Genomic DNA, 20815 nt, shown 5'->3' on the forward strand with positions numbered 1-20815 from the left:
GAGAGAGAGAGAGAGAGAGATGAGAGAGATGCCTAGGTTTTCAAGGCAGGGATATAGCCGTGTAGGCTCACATTAGGCCAGTTTCTCCTGATAAGTGAAGTTCGGAGAAAGATAGTGAGAGTTCTGATGACTGAACATAAAACAAATCAAAGATATGCTATTAAGTCTATTCAATATCAGTCACACATCCATATAACAGATCCCAAAGGTTAAGAATGAGACAATAAAACAATACAAAAACTCATTTCATATTAATATTTAGATTCTATATCACACAAAAATTCAATGGAACAAACATACCTCTTCATGCCTTCATCACATGAATATAAAAACTACTGAGATATACTTTGAGAAAAAGGAGTGAATAAGGTACTATTTAAAAAGACTACATTCCAAGTTCATCTTCAAATGTAGGTTTTCTTTTGTGCAGCCACAAATAAACATATTTTAAATTATGCTTTAAGACTTTGATCAAAATACTAAGTAGATGAAGAGAAGAAAATCAACAAGGAAAAAAAATGATCCAATTACATCACCTCTTTCTTGTTGAGCTGCTCCGAAAGCACAAAAAGAAATATATAAAAACACCCAATAATGGGTATTTTAACTTTTGAGATTAAGTATCTGAGATGGTGTTTTTACTTTGAAAGTTTCTTGTTCTGTCCCTTCTGTTCAAGTAACTCACTGTATTGATTCCATTTGCATATCAGACCAAACCTGAACTCCATTCCAGTTGTTCATACCACTGTTGTTTCCATTCCCATTGCTGCTTGTACTTGTAGTTGCTGGGGTGTAAGAGTTCTCAAAGAGCCATTCAGTAGTATTAGCAGTGTTATTAGTACCAACAACACCACTCCTCATTAACTGATTTCCAGGTGCACATGCCTCATGTTTTGAAATCTCCAGGTTCTGAAATGAAAGGTGCTGTGGGCCTTGTGCCAGCTGGTTTTCCACCCCACCACCATGACCAGAAGACACACTAGTACTATTTTCCTTGTGCTGATTTTCTTCAACATAAAGCATAGCTAATCTTTGTTGTTGTAGCTTCCAGTGCAAGTCTTGATTTATAGAACTCAAAGACTCAATTGAAGATGCAAGATTACTATGAATATTCATAGGAACATTATCTTGAATCCCCCAATTAAAACCACCACTTTGATGATCTCCTTGCCTAACTGGATAACTGAACCCCATTAAAGTACCAGAACTCGACGCACCATCGGCATCAAAACATGGACTAGGAGCTGAAGTAGCTGTAGCAGTAGTAGAAGAGAGGTCTCCAAATGAAAACAATTGGTTATAAACAGCACTTGGTGATGGAGAAGTTAGTCTAGAGAAAGGAAGTCTACCATATTGAAAATCCATGGCTGGGGAGACGCCATTAAAGAACTTAAATCCACTTGAATCAAATGATCCGCCACCAGAGTCTTTCGATGAATCATCGGAGAGTCTAGAACTAGATTTAATCTTCTTATTTTTTCGACAACCGCCGCCTATGGGAACGTTGCGTAAAGCGCCACCTTTAGTCCAGTACCTTCTACATGTCTTGCAGAAGTGCCTTGGTTGTGAAAGATTGTAGTTGTTGTAGTAACAGAACTTTGTATTGGGTGAATCACAACGTGGGCATTTGAGAGGTGGTTCTGGTGGCCTTGGTGAACCAGTTTTCCTGTTTCCAGAGCTTTGGTTTTCGTTGGTGATTGGCTTTGCAGGAATATTATCTGAAGACATCATTATTTTTTTTCTTCTAAAGTTTCAATTGGGATTGGAGGGAATGAGATAAAGAGAGCTTGTAGAGAAAAGAGATAGGGAAAGTGAGAAGCGGGGGTTGTTTAGTTTGTTTAGTTTCTTGTTGGAGAGGGAAAGACACCTAGTAAATCAGTGGTTTCATGCATGAGAGTTGATAAAGAGATGTTGATGGGTGCTTGTGACCTTCATCAAAGAAGGAGGAGTAAGCTAGAAATGAAAATAAATTGTGTTTTAAGACAAAAGAATCATGAGAGAGAGAGAGAGATGATATTCTCACCAGAACAGAAAAGCATTGCATATATATATATGCAGAAGAGAGAGGATCGGATCTGATCCTCATATACTGATATACTGCAAAACAAAATATAACAAATGAATGTAAGGATGATATGGCTACATAAGTACATAACTACATACATGCTCGGGACACGTAAGTACATACACTACTTAGACATTTACCACTGTCTTTAACTTAACTGAAACTCTTTCTGCTTGGATGCAGTGATACACATACACTACATTACCACTCAAGAATTTTGTCTTATCTCCTTAACATTCTTATCACAAATAAGTTTCAATTCATTGATTTAATTCCCCAATATCCACAAATCCACAATAGCAATTGTTGGTTCCACCAGTAAAGCTCATAGATAGGACTCGCGAGTTGCGAGTTTGCATTGATTATTCACTCAAAATTTGGATCAAACATATACATCATAAGAATGTAACAACACATAAAGTAGACAAAAGTTCATTAGTTTTGTTTTTTTTCTTATGTGTATGGAGTATGAACACAGGCCGGCTCAACCCTATAGCAAAATATGTTGTTTAGGTCCCCGCAGCCCAAGGGCCCAATATAATTCAACCCACCATTGTTTGTCTGCACACCACTGTTTTTCATCCCCTATTTTAACAGTTAGGTAAAAAAAAAAAAAGTTCTAGTCCAACGAAAAATTATGACAAATGTGGTAGTCCAATATATTATGATTATTTGATGGAAGAAAGAGTATTGGTTTAGTTCCTCAAGCATAAAATTCAACAAAAAAAAAGTTGAGACTTCAAAAACGAAAAAAAATATATATCTAGCATTCTAGCATAAGTGCATAACCAACCGGCAAACTTGTGAAAAAGCAAGAGATGGTTTTTCTTTATGGGAGAGGTTATAGGGACATATATTAAAAAAAACACATAAACAAATTCAAAATCGTTAGAACATTTATAAGTTCAGAGTTAGGTTAATTAATTTGTAGATATAATCTCCTAACTATTCTAAACATTGTCACAAATGATCAAAATAAATAAAAAAATTCTAAACTTACCAAATATAGTATCAAAAGTCATGAAAATGAATGGTCCACAATTAGTCAATTTTCTTAATTTGTTGACTACATTCGATGGAGTTACAAGTTCCAAATTTGAATAATTTTTTGTAACAATATTTAAAGTAGTTGGAATATCACATGTACAAAAAATTAGCCAAACCTAAAACTTAGAAATGCTGTAACAATCACGAGTTTGTTTACGTGTTTTCTTAGTATATGTCCCTAAACCCCTCTCTTTCTTTATTACCCTAATGCATTTTCCAATATCCAGTGCTTAACATTTTTACGTTTCCATATATATCTTTAAAGATTATAACACCATATGTCCTTATGGTAGATACTCATCGACTTGTTATCGTTACTTAAATGACATTGTAACTAAGGTTAACCAGAATGTATGGCTTTCTGCAATTAGTAAATTATGGATAAATCATAAAGCCACATGGATCTTCGCCTGCATTAGACAGTTACTTTAATATGCAAGGCCTGATTCTCAATTTTTCAATCAGAAACACTATATCGTGTATCTTGGTTAACATAACAGATTAGTATTCTTGTTCTCCGTAATTTGTAAGAGATTTAACTGAGATGGGGTATGAAAGCATGGCTTATTGATAGTACAGTGTATAGGTCCATCTGGAGAGCTCAGTCAGGACAGAATAGATAGGGAGTACTAGCTCAGATTAGCAATAAGAGACAGGGATAGTAGTAGGTGTAGGGGTGGAAGAGTTCAGTGAGGCAAGAGGCAACAGTGGCAGTACCGAAAGGCAGCTGCCAGACACACACAGCAGCCTTGTCTACTCCTTCCCATGTTAAGTCCCTTTTAACACAAAGTCTATCACATCACTTCAAAACACTTTGAGATGTCTCAAACCTATAAAATCCCTATTAAATGCAAACCTTAATGTCTAGTTACATAATACAACAAAACCCAACGTCCCAACCTTTGTTCAGTAGTCACTACACATCGGTACACACTATAAGTCTATAACAATCATCTAATCCGCATAGGCTAATATAACAAAAATTTGGCTATGTCCTGTACCAATAGGGTCTGTGTGCTCTCTTGCATGACACATAATCCAACAACGATAGGTGTCAAATGGGAAGGTGTAGTAAAACTTGAGATCTGTTTCCTTTTGTATGTTTTATTGTGGAAGAGAGATGAACTGATCTGATCAAATTTGAAAGTAAATGAATGGGTGGTTGATTAGATGCTTAGTGCTATATGGTAATATTGTGAGTCAGAGAAACAGAAAGAGTACATTCTGATAACACCCTTAAAACTGCAAAGATACCCCATATCAATCAGTTCTAAATTTAGTGTTGAATGGTGCTGATCAATTTGATCTGTTTTTCTTCTTTTTATCTTTTTGGTGAAATTATGGGAGCTATGATAACAAGAGAAAGAGCTAACTCCTGGACACCCACAGAGTCATGTAACTATTTTAGAAGTACCACGTACTACACAAAGAATAAAGAGCTTGGCAAAAATAAACTTAAAATAACAAACAAACTCAGAGTAAAGACACGTTTCACAAAAAATAAAAGAGCTAAGAAACAGAAATAGTACTTGGAGATATAATGGAAAAAATACTCGTAGAAAATAGTTTGAGGAACCCTAGCTTCTCCGTATGAAAGGTTGATGGAGCCCTTGGTCCACACTCCACAGGTTCATGATGTTCAGGGATGGACAGTTGGACACCCAACGTGTATATTTATTTTTTATTTTTTGGTGAAAACCCAACGTGTATCTTGATTCATGAAATAATGTGTTCATTATATTGATGAACCATTGCAAATTAAGAGACATTACACCCCAGTTTCTCGTCCTACTATTTACTCTTGTGTTACCAACATGCCGTGTCCTTGGAAAGAAATTCACGAAAGAGTCAAAATCTCAACAATTTCCTAAACTTTGCAAGATTTCGACAGTAAACAGAGCAACAGCGGCCATTGCAATCCAAAATTCCCTTTTTTTCCGCCAACGTAAAAACAATAATTTTAGCCATTTAGCCTGACACAACAACTATCATTCTATCGAGATCTTTGAGAACCATTTGTGTAAGAAAACAAAATTTGATTCCAATGGCTAGTTTAAACTTTAGAAGGTACGCACCACAAGTCAGAAGGCAACCTCCTGGGGTTAACCTGCTAAGTACCTTTTTATTGTTTCAACTTTCAAGTAGTAAAAAACAACAAAAACAAATCCTCTCGCTCCGCCTTTACATGAGGCACCGCGTACATGATAGAGCTCCGTCTATCTAGTTATGGAGAGTTGTTACTCTCATATCGATATTCGCAACAATAACTATATTTGTACTAAGGCGCTGTAATTTATTTCTCAATTCACCTTTTAACTAGTTTTACCTACATATAGATTTTTAATTGAATGATTAGATTTTTAAGCCTTTTTGGACTAATTGACTAGCTCAATTAAGTTATATATGGAATATTCAAGATAATGTGGATGCTAATTTTGATATCGGTAATTTGTAGCTAGGGTATAAAATGACAGAGCATAGGGGTTACGATTGTAGAGAGAGTTGTTAGTAAGAAGGTGGACTCGTGAGAAAGGAGGCTGGATTCCCGTGAAGCCCAAACAATTACTGCAATCATCTGTATGTTGATTCACGTTTTACCTCTTTTCAACGTTACCTGCATTCTCACGAGCCCTCTACATAGCCAGCGAGCCAGCTTGGCTATTAATTTATTATGTGATACTAGGATCCATCCCTGATCTCGTTTAATTGTAGCAGCTCAAGGCTAAGTACTTAGGTCATTATACATCCATCCCCATTGTTTAACTGTAAGATAAAACTGATGACCGTCTTCCAAAAAAACGGAAAAAGTTACAATTCTCTACTTATTCACAAACAAAGACTCGAAATAAAATTGCTTTCTAGTATTATACATTTATACAACGACGTAATAAAAATTACAACAAAATGAACAGTGAAATATAATGGTGTGCTGGTGGCTGTTATTTTGGCGTTCCAAAAACTCTATATTAGCGCCAGCAACTTGAGTATTGCAGTGTCTTAAGTGTTAACACGTTTCTTGTATCATCACTTTCTCAATTCAAGTCAAAACTCAAATATCTATCTCTGATCAGTTGATAATAATTACTTGAACTAAAGCCATGATTTTATGCTGCACTTACTGTTACATTTGCTGAAGCATTAACATCGATAGAAATAGAATCTACAAAAGTACATTAAGCGTGGTGTACGAATTGTTTAAATGTTCATAAGTGTCCGGACACCCGGTTAGCAAAAAATAATAATAATAAATGAAATGTTCATAAGTTGTCTCTAAGCGCCACCCATTTCCGACCAAATAGTTCTTTGAGGTGTCACTATCCTTTGTGAATCAAATCTACTACAGAGATTTTTTTACCGAAAAATTCAGTCTGTCTGTCAAATTGTCAATAGATCCGATCATTTATGAGATACCTTTTTATCAGAACTATATCGAGAACTTAATTGGATCCATAAAAATCAGTTACTTTTGTTCATATGGATCCACAAAATTCCTATAATAATACATACTTTGACCACAGTGCGTATAATTGGACACTTACTTCTCTTTTCTCTCATGTTTTCTTTTGTGAACATGATAATCTAAAAGCTAAAATTTGAGTTTAATTTATAGAGTTAGAGATTGCGTGTGTAGCTAATTTTAGTTTTATCTAAGCTTACACTCTGTCTGATTGACACACAGATATTGAGCAGGAATTCTTAAGAAAAAAGGGAAAGATGTTGTTTACAGTACACTGTTTGAGCAACACTCTTCTACAATAAAAATTCCCAATGATATCCTTAACGTCGAACATATCTTTGCGATGTTCAATATAAAACAAATTGAAATGCTTAACTATCAGTGCCACTATATAGCCCTGATTGGAAATACATCGAGTCTATTTAAGCATGTCTGGTTAAAATGAATATTTTGAATCAAACTTTTCTTTCTTCATTTGGTAAAGAATCAAACTTATTTTGTATAGATCCATTGGACGTTTTCGCATTATGTGATTCGTAGCATTATTACATCATGAAAGATGGACGACGTAAGCAACATAGGCTTTGTCATTGATTTCATAGCTTACCCAAGATGCTATCTAGTATCTACACCAATGATTCACAACTTTACATGTAAATTACTGGAAACAACGAGCTTTGGTGTAGTCTAAACTCTAAATGACTCACAAACCAATGTAGCCAAAGAGATGCTAGACGGTGCCAAATCTAGATAAAGGTCTCCCACATAGGCAAATTTCTCCGGAACAGAATACTGCAGTTTGGAAATCATAAGTTCATAACAACTATCAATTGACAGAAACTTTTCTTGGTAACTAATTTATCCAAGGAGATCATCTTCATAGGCAACCGGGTTAGTACTTTATTAGGTCGAAGAATTGAACTGGATTGGATTTGTTTGCCAAAATTTCAATGGTTAAAATCAAACCAATTTCTTGTCGAATTTATCAGAATGCACAAGGATTACACCTAATACCCTCCAAATCTTACATGAATTATTAACTGGACCAACCAACAAAATGTAAATGAATTTTTCACAGTAAGCTATATATAACAGATGGGTAACTGGACCAACCAACGAAATGTTGGGATGATGGGCCTAACGGGCTTTTGGTAGCCATATGCTGAAATGAGCTAAAATTTTGTATTTTTTTGAAATTTCAGCTATACTATAAAAACAAAGTTAAGGTTTTAACCAAATGTGATGAGAGATTTATGAGTTGGACACTATAACTAAAAGGAGACTTTTTTTTTGGTGGTGGGTTGGGTTTTTTGAACAAGGTGAGTGTGTAATACTTATTTGATTATCTTAATTTGAAAGTTTTTTAACCATTTGATTGTGAGATTTTGGGTGTTCTATTGAACAAACCAAACCATTTAAATCTTAATTTGAAATTTCTTATTATTTGGTTGGTTATTTCTTGCATAGTTGATACTTTGTTTGCTTTGGTTAGTTATGATTCACGACTTCTCTCAAGTTGTTGTTGTTATCATCATTTGTAGTTGTTATCGTTTCGTTGCACAACACAAAATGTGAATGAATCTTTCACAGTGACCCGCACTAATACGTCTAATTCCCCGGTGTCTGAGGAGTTAAATAGTAGGAAAAGTCAAAATGGACAACAAAAACAAAACATATTAATGTGGTCCATAACAAGCATTTCATTACAACCAATTTAAAAGGGTTTCGAAGTTTAGACCTGCCCAAGCAGTGATATAGAAATTTGCAAATAAATTTACCCTTGCAAATAAATTGACCCAAATCAAATCTTCAAGCTCCCGCAAAGCAGGAAAGACAAAACTTGAGCTGTGGTGAACTGTGTATCTCTACTTTCTGATTTAGTTATACTCAGAGTCTCAGACACCCCTATTGAGACTGACCATTCAGCCCGAACCATCCATCTGTGAACGCCTCACTGTTGAACCTGTTTGATAGGAAGTTATTCCAACCCCTCCATATGCATCTTGATAACGAGTGCTCTGATAGCCTGCTGAATAACCTCCAGTACCACAAGACTGACCTGTCCAATCACTTCTATAATAACCTCTTCCAGAAGCCTGACCAGAAGCTCTACCACCAGCATTATATCCTGTACGCCCAGTCGCCCACCATAACCACCCTGTCTTCCCTGATAAAAGTTCTCTTGCCTTCCTTTAGCTGCCCCAGCATAGTCCTGAGCCTCCCTACGCCTTGGTTACATAAGGCTTTAAAGGCTTTCCCAGTATAGTTTCCATCCAATCCACCACCTGTCCTTGCTTCAAAGGCTTTCTCATTGTTTTCTGCAAGGACAGCTAACTTCTCTGTCAGCTGGGATGCAAGAGCCCGTAGCCTTGTTTGCTCAAAATTATGGAAGCAGTGCAACGAGTGGGCTGGTCCCAGCTTGCATGGAGCTCGTCCATGATCATCATCTTGCTCGCAATGCTGTGGCAGTGGGCATCGGATAGATCAAACATGGTGGTGAGCTGGTCCAAGCTCAATGATTTGTAACATGAAGAATAAGTAAAAAGGTAAGTTCTCAAAGCCTGTTCCTTGATCTTACTCTTGAGCATTTCAAGAACATCAACTCTGTTCCTGACAAGCCGCCAGAATCAAGGGACTTGATGACATTTAAGGATTTCCGGAAATCTCCGTTGCTAAGGGCCCAGTGGCTGCCATAATATGGTCACGAACGTTTTCAGGGGGGGCTGTAAACGTCTGTCTCTCACTCACCTGAAGCAGCCTACGGAAAGTCTTACTTATGACTTTCCGCTTAGTGTCAAGAGTGTTTCCTGTCATGTTAGGAACTTCCAAGAGCATAGCACAAATCAGATGGACAGCCTCCAGAAGCTCAAGATTTATGTGCATGTGATAAGGCATCTGCCTCCTGTTGGGTTTGTGGAACCGTCGAGCTTTGCTCCGGTGATAATAGCGAGGAACTAACAGTTGTGAAACATAGATGGCTGGATTAAGCCAATTTTTTCACTCTTGGACGCCCAAGACACTGGCCCCACCTTTGTGTAGTTTTTCTCTCGCGATCGAAGTCGACTGATCGACTAACTTTAAGAAGTTTGGACGGCCCAATAGAACCAACTGAGATCCATGCACATTTCTTCCTTCCTGTTTCGAAGTCGGCCTGATGTGACCAACCTTGAGAAGTTTGGATGGCCCAGGTGAACCGACCGAAATTCATCTTGACGAAATATTATGAAATTTTGACATTTTGTCGAAATTTCAATAACCAAATCCACTTTCTCATGAAATTTTCTCCCCACCTATATAAAGAAACTTATGGTTAGGGTTGAGATAACTTTTGAGAGATTCATTTCTTGGGTATTGTGGGAGCTCTATTGAGCTAGGGTTTGAGTGAGGCCTCTTGTTCTTGATTCTTAATATCTCTTGTAAACTCTCCAATCTTTGCTATAAAGGAAACTCGGCTCTTGTGTGGATGTAGGTAATATTTACCGAACCACCTAAATCTTTGTGTTTCTTTGCATATTTACTTCTTTATTTATTGTTTGCTTGTTATGGGTGATGATAAATTAGTGGTTTTGCTTGTTTGAGTTTGTTGTGATAACTACCAAAATCTTGGGTGGGTGATTTCCTTGGTGTGATCTCCAAGTTGAAATCATTTGGGATAGAAAGTAGCTAGATTGAGGTGTGACTTTCTAGTAAAATCTCCTAACAAGTGGTATCAGAGCACGATTTTAAATCATTGGAACAAGGTGTGTGAGGAAAGACTTCACCTTTAGCATTGAGAGCTAGGTGCTTTAAGAAATTCCTCTGAGAGAGTCTCCACCGTTGTATTGGTTCAAGTGGAAGTCATGACGACCGAAAAAGGAAAGCTACAAGATAGAGAAATTTGACGGAACAAACTTCGGCTATTGGAAGATGCAAATTGAGGACGTATTCTATCAAAAGGATTTGATGGAAACATTGATAAGTGAGAAGCCCGATGAGATTCCGCAAGACAAATGGGATTTGCAAGATAGAAAGGCATTGGCCACAATCCGATTGAGTCTCTCGAAGTCGGTAACCTTCAATATTAAAACTGAGAAGACGGTGAAGTCTCTCATGGAGGCACTTACTACGATGTATGAATAACCCTCGGCCGCGAACAAAGTCTATTTGATCACCAAGCTATTTAGTATGAGAATGTCGAAGGGGACCTCCTTCAAAGATCACCTAAATGAATTCAACCAAACTAAGGACCAATTGGAGTTGGTTGAGATTACATTTAGTGATGAGGTGCTAGCTTTGGCGATACTTGGACAATTACCTCCAAGTTGGAAGGCGACTATGGCGCTATTAGTGGCTCTGCCGGGAATGACCAAGTTGAAGTTTGAGCACGTTGTTAGTATGGTACTAAGCGAGGAAATCCGGAGACGAGATTGTCCGTCATCATCGGAAGGATCAACCGAGTGGTCGGCATTGAGCAAACCGAAGGGGAAGAAAGTCAAACAGGAGTCGTAGTAAGAAAAAGTAGAGGGGGATATCGAAATCTCAAGCCCCCCAATTGCAAAGTGTTGAACACAAACCTTGAGACTTAAGTGAAGTTGTATGCTACAACTGTGGTAAGCCTAGCCACTATAGTCCCAATTGCCCGGCACCAAGAAACAACAACAACATTAATAAGAACAAGAAAAATAATCAAGAAGCTAATGTTGTTGAGATGGTAGATGATGCCTTGATATGTTCGATGGAGCAAAAGAAGGAGTCTTGGGTACTTGATTCCGGAGCATCTTTCCATGCTACCTCACATCGAGAGTTCTTTGAGAACTACGCCGAAGGTGACTTTGGAACGGTCTTTCTCGGCGATGACCAACCTTGTGACATTGTCGGCAAGGGTGACGTGCATGTCAAGATGAATGGCTCGTCATGGTTATTGAGGGACGTCAGACACGTTCCAGATTTGAGGAAAAATTTGATTTCTGTGGGGCAATTGGCAAGTGAAGGATTTGTTACAGTCTTCACCAGTAACACTTGGAAAGTCTCGAAGGTTCAATGGTTGTTACAAATGGTAAGAAAGATGGTACTCTCTACATGACTACACATGGGTGTGAGTCGATTGTTGTGGTACATGGCAAAGAGGATCCAAATATTTGGCACCACAGACTTGGTCACATGAGTGAGAAAGGAATGAAAATCCTTCACTCTTCTGGTAAACTCCCAAAGTTACAATCGACTGAAATTGACTTCTGTGAGAACTGCGTATTTGGAAAGCAGAAATGGGTGAGTTTTCAAAGAATGGGTCAGACTCCAAAAGCTAAAAGGCTTGAGTTGATTCATACAGATGTCTGGGGGCCAGTTAATGTCACTTCACTTGGCGGAAAGTTATATTTTGTGACTTTCATTGATGACCATACTAGGAAGGTGTGGGTCTATTTCTTGAGACACAAGTCAGAAGTATTTGAAGTGTTCAAGACTTGGAAGGCCATGGTTGAGAATGAGACAAGCTTGAAAGTAAAGAAGCTGAGATCCGACAACGGTGGAGAGTATGAGGATTTAGGTTTTTAAAATCTTGTCTTGACAATGGCATCAAGATGGAAAAGACTTTGCCAGGGACACCTCAGCAGAATAGGGTTGCAGAGCGAATGAATAGAACACTGACAGAGAGAGCTAGGTGTATGCGTACACTAGCAGGCTTGCCCAAGCAGTTCTGGACAGAAAATGTTAGCACAACAGCTTACCTGATCAATAGAGGACCATCAGTACCTTTGGACTTTAAGATTCCAAAGGAAGTGTGGAGAGGGAAGGATGTGAACCTTTCCCATTTGAAGGTGTTTGGTTGCGTGTCCTATGTCCACATTAGTGACCAAGCTAGAAGCAAGCTTGATGTTAAGTCACTAAAGTGCACCTTTATCGGCTATGGCGGTGATGATTTTGGGTATCACTTTTGGGATGATCAAAATCGGAAAATCATTCGTAGTAGAGATGTTGTGTTTAATGAGAAGGTGATGTACAAGGACAGAGATGAAGCACAAACCAAGGAATCGGGTACAGAGAGCGGCACAGAGTATGTTGAGTTGGAAGACTTCGATGTAAGTCGTGGTATAGTAGGAGCCCATAGTGGAGGATGGGATGTAGTAGTGACTCAGAAAATAATGAGGATATTACACCACCGAGTCCATCTCCACCTCGTGCCCCAAGGAAGACATCCAGGCCACATGTACCGGGGATGCGAGATATCCGCCCTCCACCTATGTGAATTACCGCTACTTCATGGATGGTGGCGAGAGCCTTAATGCTATGATGAAGCATTGGAGGCGAGTGATGCAAGCAAGTGGGAGCTTGCTATACAAGATGAGATGAAGTCCCTCATCTCTAATGGCACGTGGGAGTTAGCCAAACTACCCATGGGGCAAGAAGGCTCTACAGAACAAATGGGTGTTTAGAGTCAAGAAGGAACATGATGGTTCCAAGAAATATTTGGCAATGATATTCTCCCCAAATACTTTTCAGTCAGTGTTTAGTATTGTTGTAGCAGAAGGTTTAAATCTTAGGCAGTTAGATATGAAAACTGCTCACCTCCATTGTGACCATGTTGAGGAGATTTACACGCGACAACTGTTGGGTTTCCTACGGAAGGATAGAGAGAATATGGTGTGCAAGCTGAGAAAGAGCCTGCATGGTTTCCAACAAGCTCCTAGGCGATGGTACATGGTTTGCACGCATCTGGATATATCCCATGCAGTGGGAGTTGCTTGGAGGTTTATAGCTAACCTTGGCAAATATCATTGGGAAGCGGTAAAACGGATATTGTGTTATTTATGGAGTACCACGGAGACATGTCTATGTTATGGTAGGGGTGTTGTGAAGATGAAGTTGAAGTGTTCAACTTCGTCGGGTCTTCTTGTTTGAAGACCATATTGGATGAGCCGAGTGTTTCATTAGTAAATTAATTGGATTTGGATGGAGTTGTTACAATTGAGATGTGATGTGCTTGTAGAATCTTGACAGGTTCCAAGTGGGAGATTGTTGGGTTTGTGGAACCGCCGAGCTTTGCTCCGGTGATGGTAGCGAGGAACTAACAGTTGTGAAACATAGATGGCTGGATTAAGCCAATTTTTTCACTCTTGGACGGCCCGTCAGCACTGTCCCACCTTTGTGTAGTTTGTTTTTTCTCTCCTGCATCGAAGTCAGCCTGATCTGACTAACTTTAAGAAGTTTGGACAGCCCAAGAGAACTAACTGAGATCCATGGACATTTCTTCCTTCCTATTTCGAAGTCGGCCTGATGTGACCAACCTTGAGAAGTTTGGATGGCCCAGGTGAACCAACCGAAATTCATCTTGATGAAATATTATGAAATTTTGACAGTTTATCGAAATTTCAATAACCAAATCCATTTTCTCATGAAATTTTCTCCCCACCTATATAAAGAAACTTATGGTTAGGGTTGAGATAACTTTTGAGAGATTCATTTCTTGGGTATTGTGGGAGCTCTATTGAGCTAGGGATTGAGTGAGGCCTCTTGTTCTTGATTCTTAATATCTCTTGTAAACTATCCAATCTTTGCTATAAAGGAAACTCGGCTCTTGTGTGGATGTAGGTAATATTTACCGAACCACCTAAATCTTTATGTCTCTTTGCATATTTACTTCCTTATTTATTGTTTGCTTGTTATGGGTGATGATAAATTAATGGTTTTGCTTGTTTGAGTTTGTTGTGATAACTACCAAAGTCTTGGGTGGGTGATTTCCTTGGTATGATCTCCAAGTTGAAATCATTTGGGATAGAAAATAGCTAGATTGAAATGTGACTTTCTAGTGAAATCTCCTAACACCTCCTTCATTCCAACTTTTCCTGATGAACACAAAAACTGAATATCAGTACAAAGTGCAGACATATGAAACTCAAACTAGTGACCATTATCAATACAGGATAAAATAAACAAACTCACGTGATCGTAGCCACGTTCAACAAATAGATTATGCATAGCCCATAAACAGAGTAAAACTGAAAAAACATCAACTACATATATAGAGAGAAAAAGCACGTCACACAAGTAAACTTAAAGGCTCCATCAAAACCTATCAATTTCAGTTGCTCAGGATAAACATAAATTTCAAACTAGGGCCTTGCAACAACTGTGGTGAAAAAGTAACAAGATGATTTAAGCTGCTGGCACAAACATATCTTTAATGTAGACTGTTCTGAGATGTGTTTTTCATGCCATTTGTTGGAGTCTTTGGTTAGCGAGGAGCCACAGAATCTATGTAGTTAACAACTACAACTACAAAATTTATGAAAGTTGTGTATAGGTCAATTACCTCTGGGGTGAGTGACGACAACTAACAAGTAAATGCAATTTACTCATCCTTTTCATAGTAAGGATGATATTTTTTTCATGGCACTATCTAAATTTCAGCTAAGCATGGAACAACAACAACTCACAATAACACTTTTAGGAAATCAAGATTTTTTTTTTTTTTTTTTTGAGCTTAGTGTTTCCAAGTTCCAATATCGTTTCCCTTTGTTTAAATAAAAAGGCAGCTTGAATTGCGAGGGGCTCAACTACATCCTATAAACAAAAATAATAACCCAAACATCACATAACAAATAGCTCAAATGTTTCTATAAAGCGTATTTATCTGCGTAAATCTAAACCTACTCCTATTAGTTTTGCCAGTGTGTGCAAGAGGTGTATGAAGTGTACTGATTTGAGCAGACAGAGATTAAGACTAGAAATTGCTAAGCAAAGTCCGCTGAAAATATGATATTCAGTATAAAAGAAAATACTACTACCTCCAATAGTTATCAGACCCAACCCGGATACTGACCCGACAAAAGAACTGGGTCACCGGTTCGATCAGTAGGTCACTGGTTCAACCAGTGGGTCAATACTTAAGTTGAAAATATTATATAATTCACTTAGTATATATATTTTCACAATTTCATTAGTAGCCCAGGTGGTTTTAGAGCCATTTCATTTTCCAATAAACTAAAGTTCGAGTCTATACTTGTTTAATAGTCACCCAAAGTTTGGATGAGTTAACCGGATTTAGCCTGGGTCAATTGCTTAAACAATCTACTATGTGACCGAACCCGATTTGGTGATCGGATTGTCGGTTCATCGGGTCAAATTGCTAGGCCGGGCCAGGCCAGGTCTGATAACACTGCTACCATCGATCAAACTAAAATTTTCATTACACAGCATACAATATAAGGCGCTTTTAGTATGTCTAAAGAAATGATAGTATGCTCAAGCACTGCCAATGTAAGATTAGCAGAAGTTTGTACCTGCTCTGGAGTCTTGTCATGGAACCGACTCTGTGAGACACCTTGAGCAAGTAGCTCCTTCACCCTTCCACCAGCATACAACTCAGAAAGGCAACTGTGAGCATCTGCTACAAGTCCAACTCTGAATACGCATAAGCCAAGTTGTGTCATTGCCCTGTTGAAGAGTATCTGGGTTGAAATATCCATATGTTGAACCCCATCCTGCAAGTGACTCGTCAACAGTAAATCTCTCGAATTTGAGAACCCATCCATGATTGCATGGTGATATATATTGTAAAGGTTATATCTGGTTAACCTTACAAATGTAGGCAATCTTTGGAGAGAAAGGTGTTTGTGGGATTGAATTGACCGAGTTCGTTTGGACGAACTACCTACGTATCAAGTTCTCTCTGCTGGGGAGACTTGAAACAGGTCACATAATTCCTCGTCCTCTTTATATAGGCAAGATGCCGCGCCTTCCGCTCTCCCGCGTCAGGTCAAATTCAGGTCTCACGAGCCATGATGGCGAGTTAAGGCTAGGGCATTTATTGTGGTGCGTACCTGAAGCTTCGGTCTTGATGACAATGATAAAGTCATACGTTACAAGCCGTTGTGGGATAGGGAGAGTGAGTATCGAGGAGATCGCTTCTGGGTGAGATCGTCTACTGTACTCGAGTCACTTTGAAGCGAGCTCGCAAGACGAGTACATGATATCGGTTGGTGGTGCATTGCTCTGGGTGCGAGTTGCATAGGTCGCTTGCCCGAGTCGAGTCACTATGAAGTGAACTCTGAGGACGAGGATATGAGATTGGTTGTTAACTCTACTGTGCTGGACACATATTTGATCTTCATTGGATTGTAAATATTACTTCCTCACATATATCACATAACATTGCGCAAGCTTTTGTTCGCTCATCTCCATATTTGTAAATAAGAGAAACCAGCTCATCTATCAACATCCTATAGTTCTTTGGAAAAGTCGGTCGTCGAGGCACAAGCTCTGGAGTAACAACGAAAGCTGGTGGGCCCCTAGGTTCATCAATGTAAAGAAAAAGGGTGTTTTTTCTCTTTTCGTGTAAGCTAGGCGCACTTTGCAGATTTGCTTGGCAAAGGGCGCGGTGCGTGCTCATGCCTTGGTCGAACTCTATGCTCTTCAGCGCTCCCTCTTGCCTGGACAAGGGCGTGGGTCACGCTCCACCGTATTTCAGCATGAAAAGACTGTTTCGGAAGTTTTTTCTGAAATAGTATAAATATAGGTTTTTTCTGTAGAAACCTAACTTAACCAAAACCAAGAAATAGAGAGATTATAAATGAGCAATTCTTTGTGAGTTGAGTATTCATTTTTTGTGAGTGAATTGAGAGACTTGTAATCTATTACTACGGACATCTAGTAAAGCTTGGAACTCGCAGTGTGGACGTAGGCAAATTGCCGAACCACGATATATCTCGTCTTGTGGTTTGTTCTTCTTATACATTAATTGTTTTACTTTAGATACTTGTTTATTTGATATTGAGAAGTGTTGGGATTACTTTGGAGGGTGTTAAAGTCTTATATAGTAAGAAGAATCGATCTTTGTGTAAGATTGATCTATTTGTTGTGGGTAACGTTGTTTCTGCATTGTACTATTCACAATAATCAACGACTTGGTGCTTATCGTAGGTATCAGTTTCCCCATTCTCTTCACTTTCAGTGTGTTCAACAAGCTTCCGCATCAACATGGTAGACCTCTTGGGGCTTATAACACACGAAGTTCCCACGCCTCGTCTGCAACATCAGCAGCTGACTTTATAGTTTCGGTCGTTCGGATAGGCTGGACATTTTGTGAAAGAACAAAGAACATGGGCTCATCCCTAAGCCTCTCAACATACTCCTTAGCGTGAGGATCAATGTACTGCAAACTCTTAAAGAATTCAAGATCAATTTTCTCAAGGAAGGTAACCAAGTTCCCCCAGACATGTATTGATCCATTATAGCCTATTCCCTTCTTAGTCTCATTCACCTCAGGCTGGACCGTATCATCCACCACAATGTTTGGGTACTGTTCAAGGATATCAAGTATGACAAGCATGTTCTGAACACACTTGTTCCAAATATTGACCGACATATGTCCACTGAGACTGGGGTTGATGTCAAACAAAGCAGAGACGACACTAAAGAGGATCTCAAGCTTATGGGCTGGAGTCTTTGCAACCTTTGTCAAGAAAGTCAGTTGTTCTACCTGCTCAACTCTTCCTGTTCCCCTACGACCCCTTGCGGAAACAATAGTGTTATTTATGCTAGGAGATACATATGGTGGTTAGCTTGTTAGGTTAAAGGGATTGAGTGTGTAGAAGAAGAAGAATAAAGGATGGAGGCACAAGAAGAAGGTAGGGTTTAGAGTATCTTTACCCTAACCTACAATTCATATATTTATACTAGAGATGGAATAACCTAAATAGCAACAAGCTAAATAAGGTACGGTCTCACACTTATAGAATGTGTGAGACCGACACTACTATATACTTCAACACCCCCTTCAAGGTGGAGCATAGATATCGCTCATGCCCGACTTGTTACCAATATAACTTCAATTTGGGCCGAATCATCGGTTTGGTGAAGATATCGCCTAAACCGATCTCGAGAAGGAGTACTTATCTCCTTTGTTTCAACCTTTATGTCCGACATAATGACAATATACCTCTATGTGCTTAGTTCTCTCATGAAATCTTTGGATTAGGCGTGATATGAATGGTCGCTTGATTGTCACAATGAAGAGGGATCGGTATTTGTACCTCAAAACCTAACTCATGTAGCGATTACGAATCCACATTAACTTCTCGATCCCCGAGCCATAGCTGTATATTCAAAGATCGCACTAGACTTTGACACAACCCGTTTTGCTTTTACTCTTCCATGTCACCAAATTTCCACAAAGGAAAGTACAATACCAGATGGTGGAACGTCTATCTGGCCCGATCCCGCATAATCGGCATCCGAATATCCAACAACATCAAAATTTCCATTAGAACGATAGACCAATCCATCGACCGGAGAACCTTTCAAATACCTCGAATCACGAATAAATGTCCGGTAGTGAGGAATGCGTGGTGCATGCATATCTTGAGATACTAATCGACCGCAAAGGAGATATCGGGCGGTAATAGTAGCATAGATCAGCTTTCCCACCAATCTACGGTATCCCTCAATATCGGCATACATCTCTCCAACATCCGGACCGAGTTTGTTGTTCGAATCCATAGGAGTCTCTCTATCGGGCGAGCTCTAAATTACTGTCTCATCGGCGGGGTCTAATACATACTTTCTATGAGAGATGAATTTCACCAGGGAACACGGTAACTTTAATGCCTAAGAAATGCCGGTTCTCCTAGATCTTTGGTTTGGAACTGTCTTGAGAGATTGACTTTTAAGTCGATCAATACCTTGTTTGTCGGACCACTGTGACAATGATATCATCAACATACACAACTAAGACAATAATCCCCTTCTTTGGGTCTTTTCGGAAAAACGGAATGATCATATTCACACCTAGTCATTCCATTAGCCATCAAAAGCGACTAAACTTCGCAAACCAAGCTCTAGGAGACTGCTTGAGCCCATAAAGAGACTTCTTTAATCGACAAACTTTCCCCCCTTGAGCAACAAAACCAGGAGGTTGAACCATATAGATTTCCTCCAGAAGATCGCCATGTAAAAATGCATTATTCACATCCAACTGAAATAGAGGCCAACGATGATGAACAGCAAGAGACATCACAATACATACTGGAGGGCGAGCTTTGCAACCGAGAAAACGCGTCTCGGAGTAATCAATACCATATGTCTGGATAAAGCCTTTTGCAACCAGACGAGCCTTTAAACAAGAAATAGTACCATCCGGATTATGCTTAATAGTGAAAACCCACTTACAAGCAACTGCTTTCTTCCCAGAAGGAAGGTCTGTAAGAACCCAAGTGTCATTAGAATACAAGGCACTCAACTCCTCGTCCATTGCTTGCTTCTAGCCAGGATGAGATAGAGCATCCCTGTAGTTAGACAGGATAGAGACAGACAATAAGGATGTAGCAAAAGACTTGACAGATGGTGGTAAATGATCAGTGGAAACATACTTAGACATCGAATACTGAGCATACTTACTAGGAAGACACATACTTGCAGGTGCACGTTCAAGTTTTCGGAGGGCAATAGGAACATCGAGGTCAGATGGAATGGCAATAGGATCCACAGACATAGTGGGCAGAGGTGGGGGCAGCGGAGCAATTGAACTTTCGACCTCAACATCTGGAATGGCAACTGAAGGTACTGGGCGCGCCCGCACTCCTGGAAGGCTATCAGTGGGCGCAGGTCGCGCTACATCGCCTAGAACTCAACCATCAAGGGAGCACAGGTCGCGCTTAGGAAGGTCAATAGTGGGCGCAGGGTGCGCTCCATTGCTTGGAACTTGACCATCAAGGGAGCGCAGGTCGCGCTCCTTCTTCACGAGCTCCCTCATTTTCACCAAGATCATATCCAGCAACACCAGATGGCATAACACAATCCTCAAATGGTTCAGAGGACATCTTCAAAAAAAGTAACATCAGCACAGACAAATGATTTGCGCAGATGAGGACTATAACACTTGTACCCTTTCTTTGTACGTGAATACCCAAGGAAAACACACTTAATAGCACGAGAGTCTAACTTATCACGACCCGGCTGAAGATTATGAACAAAGCAGACACAACCAAAAATCCGAGGGGGAAGATGGAAAGAAGGTTGACCAGGAAAAAGAACAGAGTGTGGTGTTTTCCCCCCTAATACTGAAGAGGGCATACGATTAATCAAGTATGTGGCAGTAGGGACTGCCTTTGCCCAATAAAACTTTGGGAGATTTGTTTGAAACATTAAGCATCGGGTGACTCAAGAATGGGTCTGTTCTTTCTCTCAGCAATCCCATTTTGTTGAGGTGTATTCACACAGGAGGTTTGATGTGTAATGTCATGGTCATCTAAAAAACTCTAGAATATTGTAGA

The 20815-nt window shown here is 39.4% G+C and overlaps 1 protein-coding gene and 1 pseudogene across 1 annotated transcript; both read right to left on the reverse strand.

Moving 5' to 3' along the window:
• Positions 1–230: 230 nt before the first annotated feature.
• Positions 231–2072, reverse strand: LOC147519409 (dof zinc finger protein DOF5.7-like). Its single transcript, XM_086594860.1, has one exon. The coding sequence runs from the start codon at positions 1729–1731 to the stop codon at positions 682–684; it is 1050 nt and encodes a 349-aa protein (XP_086450986.1). The 5' UTR covers positions 1732–2072; the 3' UTR covers positions 231–681.
• Positions 2073–8291: 6219 nt separating this feature from the next.
• Positions 8292–19794, reverse strand: LOC147519410 (eukaryotic translation initiation factor 3 subunit C-like; annotated as a pseudogene).
• Positions 19795–20815: the final 1021 nt, after the last annotated feature.

This window comes from Coptis chinensis, chromosome 2 (genome assembly GCF_015680905.1).
Source record: "Coptis chinensis isolate HL-2020 chromosome 2, ASM1568090v1, whole genome shotgun sequence".
Lineage (NCBI taxonomy): Eukaryota > Viridiplantae > Streptophyta > Magnoliopsida > Ranunculales > Ranunculaceae > Coptis > Coptis chinensis.

What these genes read in the sequence shown, in the direction of transcription:
- LOC147519409 (XM_086594860.1), bottom strand. Translation starts at nt 1,731, where the DNA reads ATGATGTCTTCAGATAATATTCCTGCAAAGCCAATCACCAACGAAAAC.